The sequence below is a fragment of the Paramisgurnus dabryanus genome, chromosome 5 (genome assembly GCF_030506205.2).
Source record: "Paramisgurnus dabryanus chromosome 5, PD_genome_1.1, whole genome shotgun sequence".
NCBI lineage: Eukaryota > Metazoa > Chordata > Actinopteri > Cypriniformes > Cobitidae > Paramisgurnus > Paramisgurnus dabryanus.
Genome location: NC_133341.1, coordinates 46593093 through 46615491, shown reverse-complemented (window position 1 = coordinate 46615491; position 22399 = coordinate 46593093). Strand labels below are relative to the sequence as shown.

The 22399-nt window shown below is 38.4% G+C and overlaps 1 protein-coding gene across 2 annotated transcripts in view; it reads right to left on the bottom strand.

The window, feature by feature from the left end:
- The window catches only part of kntc1 (kinetochore associated 1), a 49277-nt gene that overhangs the window by 21488 nt on the left and 5390 nt on the right, over positions 1 to 22399 (bottom strand). The window contains exons 10-42 of one of the 2 annotated variants that reach the window (XM_065284489.2): positions 22224 to 22336; positions 20866 to 20917; positions 20192 to 20296; positions 18871 to 18914; positions 18717 to 18782; positions 18532 to 18607; positions 18326 to 18448; positions 18060 to 18226; positions 16855 to 16966; positions 16386 to 16529; positions 16251 to 16307; positions 16013 to 16084; positions 15768 to 15887; positions 13776 to 13919; positions 13572 to 13667; positions 13243 to 13346; positions 11636 to 11738; positions 11396 to 11530; positions 10508 to 10627; positions 10357 to 10429; positions 8023 to 8090; positions 7615 to 7940; positions 7155 to 7327; positions 6971 to 7068; positions 6755 to 6896; positions 6399 to 6455; positions 6157 to 6320; positions 3809 to 3913; positions 1958 to 2086; positions 1510 to 1626; positions 908 to 1017; positions 491 to 719; positions 192 to 281 (exon numbers count right to left, since the gene is read on the bottom strand). In XM_065284489.2, the coding sequence (XP_065140561.1) occupies positions 192 to 281; positions 491 to 719; positions 908 to 1017; positions 1510 to 1626; positions 1958 to 2086; positions 3809 to 3913; positions 6157 to 6320; positions 6399 to 6455; positions 6755 to 6896; positions 6971 to 7068; positions 7155 to 7327; positions 7615 to 7940; positions 8023 to 8090; positions 10357 to 10429; positions 10508 to 10627; positions 11396 to 11530; positions 11636 to 11738; positions 13243 to 13346; positions 13572 to 13667; positions 13776 to 13919; positions 15768 to 15887; positions 16013 to 16084; positions 16251 to 16307; positions 16386 to 16529; positions 16855 to 16966; positions 18060 to 18226; positions 18326 to 18448; positions 18532 to 18607; positions 18717 to 18782; positions 18871 to 18914; positions 20192 to 20296; positions 20866 to 20917; positions 22224 to 22336 (3834 nt within the window). The remainder of the gene's footprint in view (positions 1 to 191; positions 282 to 490; positions 720 to 907; positions 1018 to 1509; positions 1627 to 1957; positions 2087 to 3808; positions 3914 to 6156; positions 6321 to 6398; positions 6456 to 6754; positions 6897 to 6970; positions 7069 to 7154; positions 7328 to 7614; positions 7941 to 8022; positions 8091 to 10356; positions 10430 to 10507; positions 10628 to 11395; positions 11531 to 11635; positions 11739 to 13242; positions 13347 to 13571; positions 13668 to 13775; positions 13920 to 15767; positions 15888 to 16012; positions 16085 to 16250; positions 16308 to 16385; positions 16530 to 16854; positions 16967 to 18059; positions 18227 to 18325; positions 18449 to 18531; positions 18608 to 18716; positions 18783 to 18870; positions 18915 to 20191; positions 20297 to 20865; positions 20918 to 22223; positions 22337 to 22399) is intronic. The other variant, XM_065284490.2, reaches the window with a different exon arrangement.

The following is a 22399-nucleotide window of genomic DNA, read 5'->3' as shown; positions in this document are numbered from 1 at the left end:
CAAAGACAAATTCTGGTCACACCTAAGATTTATATTACATCTTGTATAAAAATGGGTATAATAGGTGCCCTATAAAACAAACGTCCTGGGATGAAGACGAGTTTTAAAAAAGCTAACCCTGTGGCCAACACTGACTGAGGTGCAAATATTAGTAATGTTTCATCTGATGTCAGAACCTGAATTTCACTGACCTGACCAAGAGGTAACAGGCTGGTGCTCTCATCCGCCATCTGAACGGTTTTGAGCACCCTCTCAATCCGCTCATAATTGTAAGGACTCAGCTGGAGAACAGATGACATTAATTTTAGTACAAACTGCATTTCATTACTGTTTATCAATACAAAAGTATGCATTATGATGTAACATTGGTTACTGCAATACTCTATTACATTTTATCCCATAATATGTCCGCTGTTGACAAATAGTAAAACAATAAAAATGACTAAAGATGAAAAGACTGGATTGAAGCTTTTTAGACAATGCAGGACACCTTGGTCAAAGCCGTGTTAAGACTGATCACAAGATCTCGGGTCGAGTTGAGTCGAGGAACAATCTGTAGTGCTCGCTCCAGCTTGTCATCATTTCCATTTTGTTTGATGGCCTTCTGAGGAGGATTGGGGTCGTGATCTTCTGCCCCCTCCGTCTCATAGCAGGTGTCATCCTGCAGCAGAGTCGTGATGTACAGATTGATCGCCGAATCGCAGTCCAGATCAAATGTGCTGCCCATCAGAAAGTAAATAACACAACACTTCTGAGTTTGATATGGTAAACACCTAAAATACTTTGTTAGCAGATAGAGACGTATAAAACACTACCCAAAACAGAAAGACCCTCATTACGGTGTCATTTTATCGAAATATCATTTTTGTAAGCCACCAGAAAAGATCAAGGGAAATGTCTGACTTGCCTGCAGTACTGCAAAATGACGTCAGGAGTGATGTTTTTGTTTTTCACAAGCGTAGTTATCAAGTTCCTCTTCGTCTCTCTGCATTGTCTGAATACAGACTGAATGGAAACCTACAAACAATCATCAAACGATTTTAAAAGGATTGTTTACTCGCCCTCAAGCCATTCTCAATGTATAGGATTATTTTTTTCAGATGAACACAATTGATGGTAGTAAATGGTGCTTTTGATTTGAAGCCCAAAAAAGTCCATTCATCCTTAACAGAAATAATCCCCACCTCTCCACTGGGTTAATAAAGGCTTTCTGAGGTGAATAGATGTGATTTTGTAAGAAAATTATCAATATTTAAACACTTTACAAATTAAAATAATTAGCTACCGTAATCAGAAGCACCATTTACTACCATTATAAAGCTTGGAACGGCCAGGACATTTTCTAATTTAACTCTGAGAAAATATAATCATATACATCCTTAGTGTGAGTAAATCATGGGTTAATTTTCATTTTTAGGTGAACTATCCCTATAAAGATGACCATCAAAAGATTATTGGATATATGACAAACACATGGGCAGTATAATGAACAAGTTCAGCAGCACTGACCCCAAGTTTGCCCAACTGAATGCCCCACTCAGCATCAGTGATGACGGCCAGAAACTTTCCTCTCTCCTCTTCATCTTTATACAACAAACTAAAATGGGCTCCCACCATAGCAACAGCCTGCAGACAAAAATATAATAACAATTTACAAGTCATGCTGACTTCTTTCGTTCCATTGACTTCCATTCATACGCATGCAAACTGATAACGCAAGATTGTGCGTGTATTTCGCATTTTGTTGCGTACCAACGTTCAAGTCTGGTGAACTCTGAACTGCGAATTCATATCACGTGGAGATATGTGACCAGTATGTGATATTTTTCTCTACTGATCAAAAAAATAAAATTGACGCCCTTATTTGCAGCAATCTCTGAAAACAGAACATTTGCAAGCTTAGTGTGACCGCCCCTTTAGGGTTACGGATAGATGCTTATACACCTTTATTTCTGACCTTAATCTTGTCATAATTTTGCCAGGCGCTGCCGATCATCTTCCACAAAATATCAACGACTGCAGCTTTGGACAAAATAGTACAAAATCCAATGGCCAAGTCTGAGTCGACTACTCTCCAGTTGAGCACCTGTAACAAGACCAACATCATTCAGTACATCAGTTGACAAGTAGACACGGTTCATAGTCCATCACAAACAGACTGAGTCAACTAAGGCTCAAACTTTTGATAATATTTTTTAATGAGATAAAAGAAGACAAAAACTGAGAATTTTATGCAGGAATGAAAAATACCCCCAAAGCCCCAAACTTGGCTTTGGTACAGATTTAACTTAAAGATTTTCATTAGGAACTACAACATTATGCATGGTTCACATTAAACTATACGAATGATACTTTAAAGGGACACTTCACTTTTTTTTGAAAATAGGCTAATTTTCCAGCTCCCCTAGAGTAAATTTTTTTTTTCCATTTTGGAATCCATTCAGCCGATCTCTGGGTCTGGTTTGCAATTTCTAGGCCGATATGGCTAGGAACTATACTCTCAAACTGGTGTAATAATCAAGGACTTTGTTGCCGTACCATGGCTGTAGCAGGCGCAATGATATTATGCAGCGCCTGAAAATTGTTTTCTTGTTATTTTTAGCATGATGCTAATGGTCTAATCAGATACAATGGATTATGCTAAGCTATGCTAAAAGTGTTACCGCCGGACCTGGAGATCAGCTGAATGGATTCCACTACAGTAAAAAGTGGAGTGTCCCTTTAAAGGTGCACTGTGTAGATTTTAGTGGCATCTAGCTGTGAGACTGTGAATTGCAACCAATGGCTCAGTTCACAGCTCACCACTCCATTTCAAAACGCGTTGTGAAGCTATGGTAGCCACCACAGGACCAACATGTTGTCGTCTGAAACAACGTAGTGACAAAACGTGCTCTGTAGAGCAGTTTGTCCGTTTAGGACTACTTTAGAAACATGGCGGCAAAAAATGGCGACTTTCATGTAAGGGGACCTGCGGCGTATGTAGATAAAAAACTGCTCAATCTAAGGTAATAAAAACAACACAGTTCATTTTGTAAGATCTTTATATACCACTGATGATATAGTAATGTATATTATATTGCATTTCTGCCATGAGATCCTAAAAAAGTTATACAATTTACCTCATTACACGGCTCTCTGGAATGCTTGATTCTGATTGGTCAGTTGAGACATTTGCAGGTTCGTTCTTTTCAAATAATAACCCCTCCAAAGTAATAACGCATAGCCGGTACTAATTGTACGATTAAAATCGCTCCGCGCCAATAAAGATTACTGTTTGGCGCCATCTTGTGACAAACAACATTTTGACATTCATTTTAACATGTACAGAAAAAACAAAACATTTAAACAGTGGATAGAAGAACGAACAACGACAAGACACAGAGAGCTTACTGAGACTGAACTTGACAAAATAGAGCATGACAGCTACGAAGCCAACACACAAAAAAATACAGAATGGGCATTAAAACTTCTCAAAGACTGGCTAAAAGAGAAAAAAATGGAGAAAGACAAGTATGAAGCAGAGGATCTTAATAAGGTATTACGATCATTTTATGCATCTGTGCAAAGTTTCGCGGAAGGATAAAAATGTTAATTTAAAACAAATATGCCAATAAAATGTTTCAAATTCATATTCATGTCCAGTTTTTTTTCTTATGTGGCAAGTAGCCGTGTAATAAGCGGGTCGCGTCGGGTCCTGATCACACTGTCGGGGCTTATTTCCCGATAACTACCGGCTGCCTCTACATTATCCCTTACTTAAACCCTTGTTGATTAAAGCAACATCTGCAATAAAAAAAAAATTCTGTACCTTCTGTAAGAGTAAGCCCACAACCACAGTGACAGATGTAAGAGCTGTTTTCTCGATTTGCTCAAGAGTCTGTTTGTCTCTGGCCATGCGGCTGCTGGAGTAAAGCTGTGAGGGAGAAAAACAAACATGCGCAAAACTAATGAGGATATGCATTTATATTTATTTCATTCATCTTTTTGAAGTATATGTCAGTTTAGTGGCTTTAAATGGGACTTTTACAAGACTTTTTTAAGATGTAAAATAAATCTTTGGTGTCCCCAGAGTACAAATGTGAGGTTTTAGCTTATAGATTATTTATTATAGCATGTTAAAACTGTCACTTTCTAGGTGGGAGCAAAAATTTGCCATTTTTGGGTGTGACCTTTAAAATGCTGATGAAATGCAAACACTGATCACCATAATGCTGGTTTGTTGAAATGGAAACTCAATTGTGCTGCCAATTATTATTTTTCTCTCTTTCTCTCTGCACTAAATGGCAGGGCCGTGGTTGGATAGTGCAAACCCAATTATAGCACATGGAAAAAGTCAGATTTTCATGGTATGTCCACTTTAAGTCCATGGGCCAGATTTACTAACAGCTTGCGCCAGTGCAAACCCCTCTTTGCCATTAAAATTTACTTAAGACGTGCAGTATATAATTAGTGCTGAAAAGACGTGGATAGCTGTTTTTGCGACTGACCTTACAACATAGTCATTTCTTCATGCTTTGAATGTAAGTCACAAGAAAAACTTGTACCTATGCTATTATGATGCTCAAAGTTGAGTATTAAGTGATAACATTTTCGACTACAGGGGAACTTTAACTCTTTCCCCACTAGCGTTTTTTTTTTTTTAGTTGCCAGCAGCAGCAGAATTTTTTATGATTTTCACAAGAGTTTAAAGGAATATTCCATTTTCTTAAAAGAAAAATCCAGATAATTTACTCACCACCATGTCATCCAAAATGTTGATGTCTTTCTTTGTTCAGTCCAGAAGAAATTATGTTTTTTGAGGAAAACATTGCAGGATTTTTCTAATTTTAATGGACTTTAATGGACACCACCACTAAACACTTAACTCAACACTTAACAGTTTTTTCAACGGAGTTTCAAAGGACTATAAACAATCCCAAATGAGGCATAAGGGTCTTATCTAGCGAAACGATAGTCATTTTTGACAATAAAAATATGCACTTTTAAACCACAACTTCTCGTCTAGATCTCGTCCTGAAAGCGTCAGCGTGACCTCACGCAATACGTCATGACGTCAAGAGGTCACAGAGGACGAACGCGAAACTCAGTCCCAGTGTTTACAAGTGTGTTGAAAGAGGACCGTTCCGACGTTGTTGTATGTGGAATGATACTAATTAATGCCTTTGTGTCAGTTTATTCTTTACAAGGGTCCGCAAATGTGCGTTTTATATATGTAACACGTGACCTCCCTACGTCACTACGCATTTACGTTAGGTCGCGCTGGACCGGACCTAGACGAAAAGTTGTGGTTTAAAAGTGTATATTTGCTATTTTTCTTGTCAAAAATGACAATCGTTTTGTTAGATAAGACCCTTATGCCTCGTTTGGGATCATTTAGAGTCCTTTGAAACTCCGTTGAAAAAAACTGTTACGTGTTGAGTTGAGTGTTAATTGTTGGTGTCTATTAAAGTCCATTAAAATGAGAAAAATCCTGCAATGTTTTCCTCAAAAAACATAATTTCTTCTAGACTGAACAAAGAAAGACATCAATATTTTGGATGACATGGTGGTGAGTAAATTATCTGGATTTTTCTTTAAAGAAAATGGACTAATCCTTTAATGCCTTCCAAAAAAAATATTCTTCTTTAAATATATAAACATACAAGTCATACATTTCATCAAATCAAAGAACACACCCTCTGCTTTTAAACAAAAAAAACTTTCATTCTATCTTCATTTGTTCTCTTTATCACTTTATCTCTGAGTTATCTCGTTAATCTGCATTACCGCTATTATCCACCAGGTACACAAGGCACACTTCCGCAACTTATAAAACCCGGAAGAATCGCCATAGGGCAAACAGCTGTATGTCCATCTAAGTTTTGAGGATAGCTCTGCATCTGATCTCTATCAAAAGTCCTTTACAAAAATGGAATTATCAAAAATTTGATGGTTTAGAAAAAACATACCCATATTTGAGAGGTGATAAAATGAGAACTAATGAAGGTAGAATAAAAAATTTTTTTGTTTGAAAGCAGTGGGTCTATTTTTTCATTTAATATATTGTATGTTTATATATTTAAAAAGAGCATTTTCTGGGAGACATTAAACTATTGTGAAAATCATGAAAAATGCTGGCAGGGAAAGAGTTAATGTAGAAAAACTCGACAGTATTACCTGCGTGCTTAGAGAAACGTCCATGTTATTGGAGACGAAGTGCAGTAATATACTGCCGTAGGACTCCATCAGAAGTCTCAGAGCCAGTTCCAGCTGACTGCACTCCTGTAGTGTTTGTAACATAGAGGCCATGGGATTGAGCAAAGGTCCGACCAGATCAGTATCTGAGAAAACAGACAGACAAATGTTTACCGAGCTTCATCTCAGACTCGCAGATCAAGACATTAGTAAGAGATGCTCACCTTCTTTAAGAGCACAATACGACAGGCAAGAACAGTCAAAAGGGTAAAGCCATGAATCTGAAATTTAGGAGAAAAGAAAGTTTTATGATTAAAAACATAGTACATATAAAATAGTTGGTAAGCAAACATTTACGATACATTTATCCAATCAACAAACATATTCAAACATTGCTCAAAGCCCATTTATTATATTGTTTATCATCATACACAAGTATTTATTAGGCAGTATAATAAAACGCAATTTTATTCAAATACGGTTTTAAAATTCTGCAAGGTTGTGACCCTAGACCACTAAACCAGTTATAAGGGTACATTTTTAAAAATATGCTTTACTTTGATGTATGGTTTGTTAGTACCTGACAGTGGTAACAGATTGGTGGTGATTTTATACTGGAGCGGAAGCACTGATACTGGATCCAAAACAATGCCGTCTTCATTAAACCTGTCGTTAAAACTGGATTCGGTGTATACATCCTCTCCATCGCTCAGTGCCGATTCCTATTCAGAAAATCACAACAGTCAGTCACCTAAACATCTCAACGGTCATGCAAAATATATAATGGGAAGCCAACCTTGGCGAAAAATCCGAAATCTTCAATCTGACACTGTCTGTAGACATCCGCAGCGCTCCGGGTGCTCTTGCACAACTCCACACAGTCAAGCAGAAGGTCTGTAAAAGATATGTGTGTTTATTTCTATTGAGATGACAAATAAGTGAAGCTTGAATAAATATGAGATGCGACAGTGCTTAAGTACCACTGTGGCAGATAGTGATGGCCTGGCAGGCCAACCCGTTAATGACAGCGGGAAGATTCACTTTCTCAGGCAGAACCATGGGCACGTTCTCCTCGAGCATTTGGCAGAGGCGCTGGGCAGTGTTAAACAGGACTCTTCCTGTGCTGGAGCTTGGGTGGTGCTGGTACAGTTCACTAAAAGGGTTAAGAGTGAGAGAGATGATAGTTAATGATTAATGTCAGATGAAAAATTAAAGTTTATTTATCTGCAACAATCATGCAAAATAATGAAAATGGTCAGAAGTTACAGTCGTATTCAAAAGTTTGGGCACCCCTGACAATTTCCTTGATTTTCGTTTGGATCAGCTATTTTATTTTGACTGTATAATAACACTGTCCCTACTTCATGTAGTTCACAAAACTACTGTGGTTATCAGAATGAAGATACATAATACTATCATCACTACCCAAAACTTGCATACCTAAGAATCTTAAGGGCCTTCTCCACGTCTCCAGCATCCAAAGCTCTCAGCGCCAGGTCTGCCCACAGCTCCTGCTCGGTCTTCTGCAGCTGTCTGGCCAGCCGGTGGAGTCCCGCTTCAGTCGATAGAGATTTTGTTTTGCCATCTGGATCGTTGGCTATGGCAGTATTGTCATCCACTCGGTTGGAGACTTTGTCGGGATGTTGCTTTCCTGAGCGGCGCCACGCCTGCGTGTTCTCGTAGGCGGTGATGAGCTGCTGGCTGAACTTGTGTCTCACTACTGGATCGTCGTACTCCGCCGGTGTCAGGAAGATGTCAAAGTCCTCCTGAGATCGAACACAGGAGTTTAAAACTGGAATGTCTGAACGTTTACAAAAAATCTAAGAATCCTTATGAATAAATAGGCACCTGTAGATGGGCAATGGCAGCGAACATCTTCATATTGTTCTCACACTCTGTTCTCTTGAAGGCATCATCTATAGGAAGCAAACAGTTAAGTATTACATATAATATTATATAACAGAAATGCCATGAGATCATATCTCAATTAATTCATACGGTAATAGAAAGTGAATACCTTGTACAGTAAATCGCTTTGGATAAAACCGTGCAAATTAACATATTCATAGATATAAATGCAAATTAAATCTACTGAATTGTACAGCTTGGACCATATACAGTCTTGTTCAAAATAATAGCAGTACAATGTGACTAACCAGAATAATCAAGGTTTTTAGTATATTTTTTATTGCTACGTGGCAAACAAGTTACCAGTAGGTTCAGTAGATTCTCAGAAAACAAATGAGACCCAGCCTTCATGATATGCACGCTCTTAAGGCTGTGCAATTGGGCAATTAGTTGAAAGGGGTGTGTTCAAAAAAACTGAACTAAAGGGGTGTGTCTACCTTTGACTGTACAAACTCAAAACTATTTTGTACAAACATTTTTTTTTCTGGGATTTAGCTATCCTGTGAATCACTAAACTAATATTTAGTTGTATGACCACAGTTTTTTAAAACTGCTTGACATCTGTGTGGCATGGAGTCAACCAACTTGTGGCACCTCTCAGCTGTTATTCCACTCCATGATTCTTTAACAACATTCCACAATTCATTCACATTTCTTGGTTTTGCTTCAGAAACAGCATTTTTGATATCACCCCACAAGTTCTCAATTGGATTAAGGTCTGGAGATTGGGCTGGCCACTCCATAACATTAATTTTGTTGGTTTGGAACCAAGACTTTGCCCGTTTACTAGTGTGTTTTGGGTCATTGTCTTGTTGATACAACCATTTCAAGGGAATGTCCTCTTCAGCATAGGGCAACATGACCTCTTCAAGTATTTTAACATATGCAAACTGATCCATGATCCCTGGTATGCGATAAATAGGCCCAACACCATAGTAGGAGAAACATGCCCATATCATGATGCTTGCACCTCCATGCTTCACTGTCTTCACTGTGTACTGTGGCTTGAATTCAGAGTTTGGGGGTCGTCTCACAAACTGCCTGTGGCCCTTGGACCCAAAAAGAACAATTTTACTCTCATCAGTCCACAAAATGTTCCTCCATTTCTCTTTAGGCCAGTTGATGTGTTCTTTGGCAAATTGTAACCTCTTCTGCACATGCCTTTTTTTAACAGAGGGACTTTGCGGGGGTTTCTTGAAAATAGATTTGCTTCACACAGACGTCTTCTAACTGTCACAGTACTTACAGGTAACTCCAGACTGTCTTTGATCATCCTGGAGGTGATCATTGGCTGAGCCTTTGCCATTCTGGTTATTCTTCTATCCATTTTGATGGTTGTCTTCCGTTTTCTTCCACATCTCTCTGGTTTTGCTCTCCATTTTAAGGCATTGGAGATCATTTTAGCTGAACAGCCTATCATTTTTTGCACCTCTTTATAGGTTTTCCCCTCTCCAATCAACTTTTTAATCAAAGTACGCTGTTCTTCTGAACAATGTCTTGAACGACCCATTTTCCTCAGCTTTCAAATGCATGTTCAACAAGTGTTGGCTTCATCCTTAAATAGGGGCCACCTGATTCTTCACAAAATTGATGACCACAGTTATTGAATGCCACACTGCTATTTTTTTGAACACACCCCTTTCAACTAATTCAACTAATTGCCCAATTGCACAGCCTTAAGAGCGTGCATATCATGAATGCTGGGTCTCATTTGTTTTCTGAGAATCTACTGAACCTACTGGTAACTTGTTTGCCACGTAGCAATAAAAAAATATACTAAAAACCTTGATTATTCTGGTTAGTCACATTGTACTGCTATTATTTTGAACAAGACTGTATATGAATATGCAAATAGTCCCCGCCTCCACTTTTTCCCATCAACTAAATTCTGCAGGACACTGGCCCCCCGAGGAAAGAGTTTGGGCACCCCTGGGTTAGAGTATTTACACTGCATGTGTGAGCATCACACTAACGCGATCATTCCAGCATCTATACATAATATCTATGGCTCAAACTACTGATCCACTCGTTCAGCTATGATGATGTGATTGGTCAATTTGTGATGTAGAAACCGAAGCGATTTCAAACCACGTGAATGAGATGACTGTAATTTTTTAGAGAAAATACTCAGCAATGGTGTTAAATTATTAATTTGCACATGGTTTGTCAAAAAGCATATTAAAAACACCACACAGGCATATAAACGACAATAAAAACTTGATTTTTCACCACAGGGGGACTATAAATAAAGAAACTAATGTGTGGTGTACTCACCTGTCTGAATGCTCTGCAGGTACTTCAAAGCCTCAACCATAATCTGTGATGTGAGCATCTGTAGTTTCTTGTGCTGTTGACAAAAAGGCATTTTTATTGATAAAGCTTTAATGCATCACACTCACACACAAACAAACAAACACAAACTGACCTCATTAGAAATGTGTCGCTTATCCTGAAGCTCAAGTCTTGCCCAGCAGGCCATGCGCTCAATCACGTATTCAGCTTCTGAATGAGGCAGATTCTTCAGCAACTCAATGCACTTCTCTCTCTGCAAAAAAATATTCTTTTGTTATTCCAAATATGGTAAGAGGCGTAACATTTCAATCACAGCATCGACGATCCCATTTTTTAGGGAAGTTCGAGGTTGTGACTTCATTTCGAGCAAGTTCGATTTAAAATCGAAATCATTTTGATTTAAAATCGAAATCGTGACACCCTTAGAAGCGAGTAAACTCAAAATGTTCAAGCCTCCAACTACGTGCGAATAGTGCGTTTTTGCCGCCTCTACTGCATTTGGTGTGAATCCAGCATTACGCCTCTTACCATATTTTCACAATTTCTGAGCTCAGGATTTTTAGGCAGGCCTAAAATGGTGGTTCGATGACGCACTTAAACCACAGCGCCTGGCCCGTCCCTAACACAATTCATTCAGGTTGTAGCGGCATTTGAAAGTTGAGAGACTGGACATGGTTTCAATGCCAAAAATGGACACGCCCCCACAGTTTGATAGCAGAGAATGCTGCCTATTTTTCCAAGATTTTGATAAAATACAATGTTTTCATTTTATTTACTTGCCGTTTTTTTCCATCATTCAAATTTGGTTGGGTGGTTAATAACTCATTTTTTTCTTTGGTGTTTTACAAACTGAGAACACATTTAATATAAGACTTTACAGGGACTTTAAAGAAGGGACTGAACCAAATGTGCACTTCCTTTTTTCACTGTCCTATGCAACATTTAAATCTAAAAATACACAACAAAATCAAAGGAAGCTAATGCACTGTAGGTAAATACACTTCAGTATTTGTGAGTTTACCCTGTTATGCTGTATAAGCTGAATGCAGTGAAGGTGGTAGATCTCAGCGTGGTTAAGTTTGTAGGCCTCTGCTAGCTTCAGAGAGTCCTGGAGCGAGCTGGGAAGATCCTGCTTCAGAACATGTCTCACGAGCATCTAGTCAAAACAAACAACACTGATATATCAGCTTCTGAAATAAAAAGTGAAAAAAGATCTAAGGCCTCCTGTATCTCTCACACAGACAGACAGAGGCAATCTTACCATAATCTCTCGAGAGTTCGACAGGGCTAAGCTGCGAATGCCGTAACATCTGAAAAGCTTCTTGATTTCCATCAGTCTGTAACCTTCTCGCAAAAGCTCCTGTCTGAATATTAGTTTACAGTCAGTGACACTAAGGGGCTGTTTACACTTGGTATTAGAGGGATAGTTCGGCCAAAAATGATATGTAACCCATGATTTACTCACCCCCAAGCTGTCCGAGTTGCATATGTCCATCGTTTTTCAGACAAAAACATTTTCGGATATTTTTGAAAATGTTTTAGATCTTTCAGTTGATTAAATGTAATGTTACGGGGTCCACGACCTTCAAGTCCAAAAAAAGTGCGTCCATCCTTCACAAATTAAATCCAAACAGCGCTGTTGTTGTAGAAATATCCATATTTAAAACTATATTAACGAAAATAAATACCTTCCGGTAGCGCCGCCATCTTAGTAGCATCCGCATTCAGGATGAGAGCTTACGCAGCCTACGGAGGCTACTCTGCTGCTGCTCTGTGCCCCCGCCCTCCGAATTTTTCATACGTCACTAAGAAAAGTGCGTACACTACGCTAATACTCTCTCCTGAATACAGAGGAGTCTAAGATGGCGGCGCTACCGGAAGGTATTTATTTTCGTTAATAAAGTTTTAAATATGGATATTTCTACAACAACACCGCGCGGATTACCCTCAGAAGACCTTTGTTTATCATCCTGGAGCCGTTTGGATTTAATTTGTGAAGGATGGACGCACTTTTTTTGGACTTGAAGGTCGTGGACTATGGGTGGACCCCGTAACAGTACATTTAATCAACTGAAAGATCTAAAACATTTTCTAAAATATCAGAAAATGTGTTTGTCTGAAAAACGATGGGCATATGCAACTCGGACAGCTTAAGGGTGAGTAAATCATGGGTTTAATATCATTTTTGGCCGAACTTTCCCTTTAAGATGTGTTTTCATTGATCGGATCACAAGTGAACGAGAGACACATAACGTTTACACCTGGTATTTAAATCCGTCTCTTTTGTCCACTTACGATCGCTTCTGTCCTGAATACTATGATGGGTGGTTGTGAGACGGTGGGCGAGTATCTCTGCTGTCATTCAAACGCGAGCGGGAGTAATGACGAGTTTATATGGACACAAACTAATATTGAATTTTCAGCGTAATTGATGAAAAAGGATCGTGCAACTTTCACACGCTTTCAAAACGAAACTACGGAGATCAGCCGCTTTAGTTTTATCAATGAGAGGCTAAAAATAGCGCTTTTTACCGTACGTTCACGCCAGAAGTAAAAAAAAAAAGACATAAAACTTGTGTTTAATACCTCAGATTAGATAAATGGGTGGAGAGAAGGCGGTTGCGTGTGGCTGTTCGAATGCATTCAACCACATATGCGTTCCGCAACTCCAAAGCGATCAGATCGAAAGTGGTTTCGACTACCTCTGGATGTGTCCACTTGAGATCCGATCGACGAAAACGCATGTTAATGCCAAGTGTAAACAGCCTCTATCAGACATCAAGTTAAGAAGCTACAGAGCCTTTTGTACAGGCAGCGAAATTTGCTAAACATGAAAAGTCTGATACATATTTGATCTGAGGTTCTTACTTCGGATGCTCTTTCTCCAGGTGCTGCTGAACAAGTTTCTCAATGGTGTCGCTCCAGGGCACCACTGCCTTATACATGATCTGAATCACAGCATCCATCACTTTCTGAAACATGAGAAACAACAAACTATCAAATATAGAACCAAGTAGCTACCCTGATTATCAGTTCTGTAAATTAGAATTTGAAACATGCATTTAGGAAAACTCACAAACAAATTCCTGAAGATCTAGTGTCAAAATAATCAACAATGAGGCTGGTTTAAAACATTTTATAAAGACAATATTTACTAAATTAGTGTGTGACATATGTGGTGTATAAGTGGATCTTACATTAGTGTCTGTCATGCAGTGTAACACAGCCACAGCTTTGGCTTCCCACTCAGTGAAGAGAGAGGTGATCTGAGAGCTACAGCAGTCCAACAAATCCTGCAAACCAGAAACATCAAAATATTCAATAAAACAGCTAATAAATCAATGACGCCTATACTGAAATTCCAAATGAGACCAGAATTCCCTTAAGACAACATATAAGACCTTGATATAGTCCAGTAAGGTCTGGTCCAGGTCCAGTCTGTTCTCAAGCGCGTAGGGCCGAACGCTGCTCTTTATCACAGCAGGGATCAGTTCTGGAGCTTGAACCTTATCCAGCATCAGAAAGGCCATACTGCGAGTGCTTCCCTGCCACAAGACATAGACACACGAGAGATGAGCGAATACAAACACACAAATCACTTTACAATCATTATCTGAGCTCACACTGGCCTCCAAGCGGAGTAACTGCAGGTGTACAGTACTTCATAGAGGAGGAAGAGAGAGTCGATGAGCTTTAAAAATAAAAAAATAAAGTTCATTCAACATGTTTGGTAAAGTGTCCATGGTAGAGGTCTTCTCGGGTCCAAAGAAATGTACCCGACCCGAAATGACCCGAACCCGACGTGCATAAATAAAAATGTTTTAAAGAAAGACCCGACCCGAGACAAACCCGAGAAAATTAGACCCGAGTCCGACCCGAGCTAGTGAAAATTTTTTTTTAACCCGACTGGAACCGAATGTAAACGGCACTGACGTGTGTGCATTCTGCAGACCCACGCGCAGCAGTCAGACAGAAATAAACTCCGGTGGCCTTGCAACCAATTTGGCGAGCTGCTCCATTCGTTTTACTTTGTTATCTGACGACGACACCAACGTAACCGCTAAAATGTACATACATTTATAATTCACTGACATGTTTGTTCCAACGAAAATGAACCTTCCGACAACCACACAATGTCGCAAGCGCTCTTGGCAAACAGATGAGAGGTTTGAAAAGGACATTGACGCACACAGGCGAGAGAGTTCGGGTCTTCTCGGGCCCGTTTAGAAAAAAAACACTCTCATTTTTAAAATACCCGAGACCCGATGCCGCTATTATTGTACCCGACCCGTGTCCGAGGCACATGTGAAACTTTTAGACCCGAACCCGATCGGGTCTCGGGTCGGACCTCGGGTTTTCGGATCTAAGTGGACCCGTGTAGACCTCCAGTCCATGGGAAAGATGTGTTATACCATTTCAAACCTAACCTATGCCTTTTGTGAAATGTTTTTCTTATACTATCTGGGGCTGGGCATTATTGACCAGAATTTATATCTTGGTAATTTTTGGGATAAATGGCCAAATGTAATAAATATCTCAGTATCACGAAGGGCCTTAAAGGGCACCTTTATCATTGCTAAAAAAACAACGTTATTTTGTGTATTTGGTATAATACAATGTGTTCGCATGGTTTATGGTTAAAAACCACATTATTTTCCATATACCGTACATTTATGTTGCTCCAGATTTCACTCTCTCCCTGAAACGCACAGATTTTGTACAAAACTCATCGGTTTAAAAAGTGCAGTGTCCCTGATTGGCCAGCTAATCTGTACTTTGAGATTGGCCCGAATACCTCTGACATCAGCTGAAATGTGACGCTTCTTACCATGTTTGAAAGATTTGCTCACAATGCAATGCTGACATAAGTTAACTTACAGGCTGAGTCCAAAGCGGGAGAAATTATGATATTGTCTCTCTACATCACCATTCCCAGAAGTAAACTGTTGCCTACAATCAATGTGTTTGTTGTTGTCCAAGAAAAGAGATTTACGTTGAAGACGATAACTTGCGGCATACTTTTGCATATCGTTAACACACTAATACTAATACACACTTACAGACCAAAGAAAATGTAAAACAGTGAATCGAACCATAGGTGCCCTTTAAATAAAACACCATATGATGAAAATTTAGCAAAGAAAGAGGGTCATATCAGATCATATCAGTATAGATGGTATTGTCTCATCCCGTATCTCGCTTGGAAAAAAAATAGCGATATATTAACAAAGCACGATATACCGTACAGCCCTAGTATCATCTAGCTTTAAAACAAATGATGTTTTGGTTTGAAGTTTTTGTTAACTAATGCAATGACCGATACATTTTAGTTTGGCTAAAGTTTCTAAATACTTTCTGGTGTTTTGTCAAAGCACATAAATGCTTGTACTCACCCTCTCATAGTCCGACAATGAAAGATGGCAGTTGTATTTAGTGTAGAGATCACACAGCTGACGGAGGTTTCTCACCAAAGACTGAAGATTTTGCACGTCATCATCTCCACAGTTGTCAGCCTGTCCAAATATGATTTCATGTTTTAAAAAAGTATGCTAATATAAACGCATTTACTAACACATTATTGTTATTTCATACATAGGCTATCCAGAAATATTGTCAGAAACTTTTAAACTTTATTTACCAAACCCATGGAGCTCCAGAGGGAAGGCAGGCCCAGTTCGGCCAGAGCGAGTCCATTATGAGGCCAATCATTCTGAGAAAAGCATAAAATCAAAGAGATTAAACATCACAAGACTGTTCTTTCATCTGTTTTAATCAAAAACCTGCTGGATGTTTTGGCACAACATTGATGTGCTACATGGTTATCTTGTCTTTTAATGTTGTCTAGGAATCATTTTGGGAATAAAAAGGTTCAATACCTTTTCTGTTAACTCAAGATTCCTTGCACGCTGCTCCAACCATCTAGCAAGGATTTTCTGTGAGTATATAGCAATTATTAACATATCACGTAAAACTGATGCCGTCATTACACTTTATATCTACAAAATATTTACCTGTCCTTTTGGCAGCACTCTCCATACAAATGGGACGACCATACCCTTAAACCACACACTAAGGTCCTGTGATGGGACGTCAGATGGAATGGAGGCTAACAGAATGTTCAGAGAGCCTTCATCAAAATCACTGGCAATCTCACCCTGCATGAGAAAAAAAATGCTTACTAGCAATGACAAAAAGAAAGTTACTTAAAGATCCACTGTATAGATTTTTAGTGGCATCTAGGGATGAGATTGTGAATTGCAACCAACGGCTCAGTCCGCAGCTCACCCAATCTTTTTGGAACGTGATCTTTGCATTATATCCTAATGATTTTTGCATTAAGGAAAAGTCGATAATTTTGACCCTTTACAATGTATTGTTGGCAATTGCGACAAATATACCCATGTGTGGTTTTGTGGTCCAGGGTCACATATTACGGTGGAATTGAAAAGTTTAATGCATATACTTTATTTAAAATTTCACCTCATGTCGCAGCCATAAGTACTGTGCTCCACTAAGATTTCCCTCTTTCAGAAGAGCAAGGATGTCTTTCAGATAATCTGTGCGGTTTAAAAAATCAATCCATGAAACACCCCTGTAAACAGAAATAAATTAATTCAATTATTAAGAATCCAATTATCATGAATTGGCAAGTTTCATAAGTAAAGGGACTTCAAAGTTGAAATAAGGGACTTTTTTACATTTATAAAGCAAATTTAAATATTGATCAAAGATAACACAAGTAAACACAACATGCAGGTTTTTATTATGAAGGGAAAACAAAATTCAAACACATATGGTCCTGTATGAAAAAGTGCATGCCCCATAAACCTAATAACTGGTTGGAGTCTGTTACAGCGCTGTGGAGGATGTTTTTGGCTCACTCATCTTTGGAGAATTGTTGTTATTCAGCCACACTGGATGGTTTTCGAGCATGAACCGCCTTTTTAAGGTCATGCCACAGCATCTCAATAGGATTGAGGTCAGGACTTTGACTAGGCCACTCCAAAGTCTTAATTTTGTTTTTCTTCAGCCATTCAGAGGTGGACTTGCTGGTGTGTTTTGGATCATTGTCCTGCTGCAGCACCCAAGTATGCTTCAACTTGAGGTCATGAACAGATGGCTTTTTGGTAGACAGCTGAATTCATGGTTCCATTTAACGTATTTTTCGGTCTATAAGCCGGAATAGTCCGGAAAGTACGGCATCACAGCAAGTTTTACAGGTCCTGAAAATACCTTTACTGTTGGTATGCTGTGTTACCATTATGCCAGACGTAATTGGGAGTATTTTCCCAAAAGTCTCAGGGATCATCAAGATGTTTTCTGGCAAAACTGAGAGGAGCCTTTATGTTCTTTTTGTTCAGCAGCGGTTTTCATCTTTGAAGTCTGCCATGTAGGCCATTTTTGCCCAGTCTCTTTCTTATGGTAGAGTCACGACGAACACTGACCTAAGACTAAGGCCTGCAGTTTTTTGGATGTTGTTTTGAGGTCATTTGTGACCTTTTGAATGAGTTATCGCTACGCTTTTGAGGTAGGTTTGGTTTTGTTTGGAATTGTTTTCCCTTCATAATAAAAACTGCATGTTGTGTTTACTTGTGTTATCTTCTCTGATTAATATTTAATTTATATATAGTGAACAGGGTTCAGTTGTGAATGGATTTATGTAATCTCTGGATTGAGGCACATACTCAAAACTGTTGGGTCCATACATGCTGGAGAAGGTGGCGAGCTTAGCCATAGCTATTTGGACCTGGGAGCAAGGGAAGCGGTTTGAGACGTAATTCAACATCTCCTCAGCTATACTGAGAGTTGGCCAGAAAGCAGTTAGGCAGTACTGCACCACAAACTGTTCATCCTGTGGAAAATACACAAAGACGTTATGTCAAATGACAATGAACACTTAAATATAAAACCTAGACAGAAAATGTGCCTTTATCTTCATCATAATCTTTACCATAATCTTCATCAGGTTGGTTTTGGCCTCTTCGATAAGCTCGGTCCACTCATGACTTTGATCGCTGCCTGATGCTGAGATGAACTTTTCCAACACAACGTTCATCTTCACTTTATATACCAGCTAACGCAAACAAGACATGCCATTATAGTCTCAACTGTCATTAAATTTGATGATGTCTGATTTTATATTTCCTATCGTCTTACCTCAACGTCCAGGTCGAAAGCTTTTGCAAATTTCTCAGCTTCTTCAAACTTGTGCTTATAAAGAAGTTTATTTAGTCTGAAGAGAAAGAGACACAGTGTACAAACTATTGCACATAGAAAACATGAGATGTTCTGTCTTGTATATCATTTTTTTCTTAATAATACAAGCTTATTTATGAGCATACCTGTTTTCTGGTAGAGCTTCTGTGAAGTATCTTATCATGACAGTAGACACAGGATCTTCAGGACTGCTTTAAGACACAAAAAATATGAAACTAACAAGTACTGTTTCTTTAGTAAGGCAAAAATGTGATGAATTTACAGTAACATGAACCGTACCTCTTCGTGTCAGCTAAAATCCCCTCAAGCAAGTAGATTGTGTCCTAAGCAAAATAGTAGAATTTATACATTAGCCTCAATAGTAAATTTTTTCATTATTTGAATTGAACATTATATGCCCATTTTTGCAAGATGCAATATAAGTCTCAGGTGTGCCCAGAATGTGTCTGTGAAGTTTCAGCTAAAACACAGATAATTTATTTTAGCATGTCCAAGATTCCCCAAAAAACATGCCGTGTAAACCTTAACTCTTTCGCCGTCATTGACGAGACGAGTCAATCAAGAGAAAACGATTCCCTGCCAATGACGAGATTTTCCGGCTTTCCGCAATGCCACTATTATCCACCAAGTGGCGCCCTTCCACAACTTTTTAAACCCGGAAGTATTGCCCTATGGCAAGCGGCTGCATGTCCGTGTCTGTTTTAAAGATCGCTCTGAATGGGATCTCTATGAAAAGTCCTTCACAAAAATGGAAATATCTCTGCTTTTGCTCAAAATGTGCTGTTTTTGCAGAAACCTACACATATTCAAAAGCTGATTACACGTTTTTTTTTTTTTTTTTTGAAAGCAGAGGGTCTGTTCTTTCATTTGGTATATTGTATGTTTATATATTTAAAGAAGAACATTTTCTGGAAGGCATTAAACTTTGGTGAAAATCATGAAAAACGCTGGCGGGCAACTTTTTAAAACAACGCTGGCGGTGAAAGCGTTAAAATGCAAATGAGCTACAGCTACTGAAGCCAACCAATAGACAGTGAGCGCTTTCTGTTAAAATAGATCTGATTCCTGTAAATACAGTCTGAGACAATAGTATCTCACTATTGAGATATGGCGGAAAGTGTACAACTCGCTGATGACTATGAAATGCAGGACTGTCAGCCAGTGGTCATGGGTGGGGTTTTATCAGTGTGACATCACATTGATAAGAGAATCGAAACGGCATGTCTAAGGAGACTGCTTTGGATCAATGAGGATTAAAAAAGGAGTGGGTTGATTTTTTTCTTTGTAGGGTGGTTGGGTTCACACACAGCCAATGCCCTTAAATGTGGTTTCTAATGCAACCTATTTTTTTGGATAATGGGTGCCCTTTAATGTTGTTTCTAATGCAACTTAATCCATAATGTATATTTTCTCTTATGTTTTCAGGCTTTTTTAGACAAACACTATTTGTGTAAAGACATTGTGAACACTATACAAGTAAAGAGTTCTGTTGCATAACCGTTTGTAGGGCCTTATTATATATAAAAACCAGGCTTATCAATTTCTCACTGCTTTAAAAGAAAATATTGAGATAAATTGTAATTAAATGTTATATATTTACCATACTGATCTCCTTCTGGATCAACCAAGACTCAGAAGAAACTTTGAGCGAGTAGAAAACCTCCATAGATGGGAGCGACTGAACCACAAGCTTCCTAGAAAAAGACTGAAAACAGACAAAAGACAAAGAGTCAAAAGCAAGATTATTATTACAAGTAAATTATGGGTAGGCAACCTAAATTATGGGTCTGTTCCTAACAAAGATCTAGCTAATGTAAGATCTGCAATATAGCTCACTAGTCATATAGATTATTTTAAAGATGCATGTAAAGATGTTACACACCTAGTTTTTAAGGCTTAAAGGACATATATTAATCCTATTTTACAAGATGTAAAATAAGTCTTAAGTGTGCCTAATAGTTTAAATAGATCTGATTCATGTGTAAATCAGTTTTGGTCAAATTAACCATTCAGTCACTGGCCATGGGCAAGGCTTTATAAGGGTGTGACATCACATTAAAAGTCGAATCAAAACAGCATGTCTAATGAGACAAGCTTTAGTTAATTAGGGATTAAAAAGAAGGAGTGGGTGGATTATTTTCATTGTAGGATGGTTGTGTTCACACACTGCTAACACTTTATGTCCAAACACCTTGTAAAATTGGATTTTGCATTATATCCACTTAAAAAGCACCAATCATCTTTAGTTGACATAAAAAATATGCATCTTCCTACCTCGTGTTCCTCAACCACCAAAGTCAGGATTTTCATGCTGGTGTCATTTTGCCTATTTTAAGCACAAAAGTGTACATTTCATGTGCATGTGTTTACTGTAAACAAAAAATACAAAGCACTGTTTCTGTAAAGCCCACACAGATATTACGGAAAATACAGGGAAAATGCATCCGGTAATTTTTCGGAATCGTTTGAATTCTTGTTTGTTTTCCGAAATCTGTGCGTGCATTCACACAAAAACTGCAAAGATCCCGTAAAGACATGTAATGTGTTTAAATCCTGCACTTGGTAGTTTTTTTCCACATCTGAAGTTAATGAAGAGATCATAAGGAGCAGGGTTTCCCGCAGAAAATTTGTTAGTTAAGGTTGTAGGGGTGGCCGGGGCCTGGCAATCAAATGGGCGGGGCGTACGCGTCATGATGAAAATGAAAATATTTTTATTAAAAAGTAGTGCTGGGCATAGATTAGTCTAGATTAATCTCATACAAAATACATTTTTTATAATATATGAGTTTGTGCTGTGTGCAATTATTATGTATATATAAATACACACACATTAATGTACAGTATGTATTTAAGAAACATTTACATGTGTGTATATATATATATTTATTTATATTTTTATATATTATATATATATAAATAAAAAATGATATATAAATAAAACATTTCTTAAATGTATGTATGTGTGTGTGGTGAAATATATATAATATGTATACACGGCACAAACTCATATTATGAAAAAAAAAACTTTATTTTGTATGAGATAAACCTAGATTAATCTATGCCCAGCCCTATTAAAAACATTCATATAGAACTTAATTTTGAAGAAACTATGACAGAAAATGAACACATACTAGATTATTAATGAATTAAATGTTTTTAACATATTTCTCTTACAGGAATAGCTGTGAGATGAAGTAAAACTAAAGGGTTAATAAAAACAAACTGAAGCAGATGTTGTCTGGTGAACGATGAAGAATTGCGTGTCCGGTCGCGGTGTGAAGCGCATCTGCGCTATTCTCCGAGATGCACTTGACGGCCTTTTGTGCACCAAAATATTTTTTGGACGACCTAGTTATGCGGTCGGGTTTCCCAGCTTAGGCGGGCCGCCCGAACTGCAAAGTGCTTCGGGAAACCCTGAGGAGCACGTGATGCGCTGTTCTGTTATGCTTGTGAATGATCTCAGTTTCAGCACGAATAGTGACGAGCTCCCTGATCCCTGCCTTAGTCCAGTTTGCCGACATTTCTCGTTGTTAATGTTGATCTATGTTTAAATCCCTGTGTCAAAGAGCTGAACCATAATCATAAGTGCTGTGTGAATGGGTTTTAAGTCTTATAATAAATGACATACTTACGTTGTAAAGGATTTGGAGTTTCTGTCGGATATGAGCAGAAAGTCAACCATGTATTGATCAGGCCAGCAACAGAGGACAACGAACGAATGTAAATCCAACAAGCTGAGCATATCCTAAAAAAAAAAACAGAGATAAAGTTCTGTTCGATCCACAATAAAAACTTTCATCATGCCGTG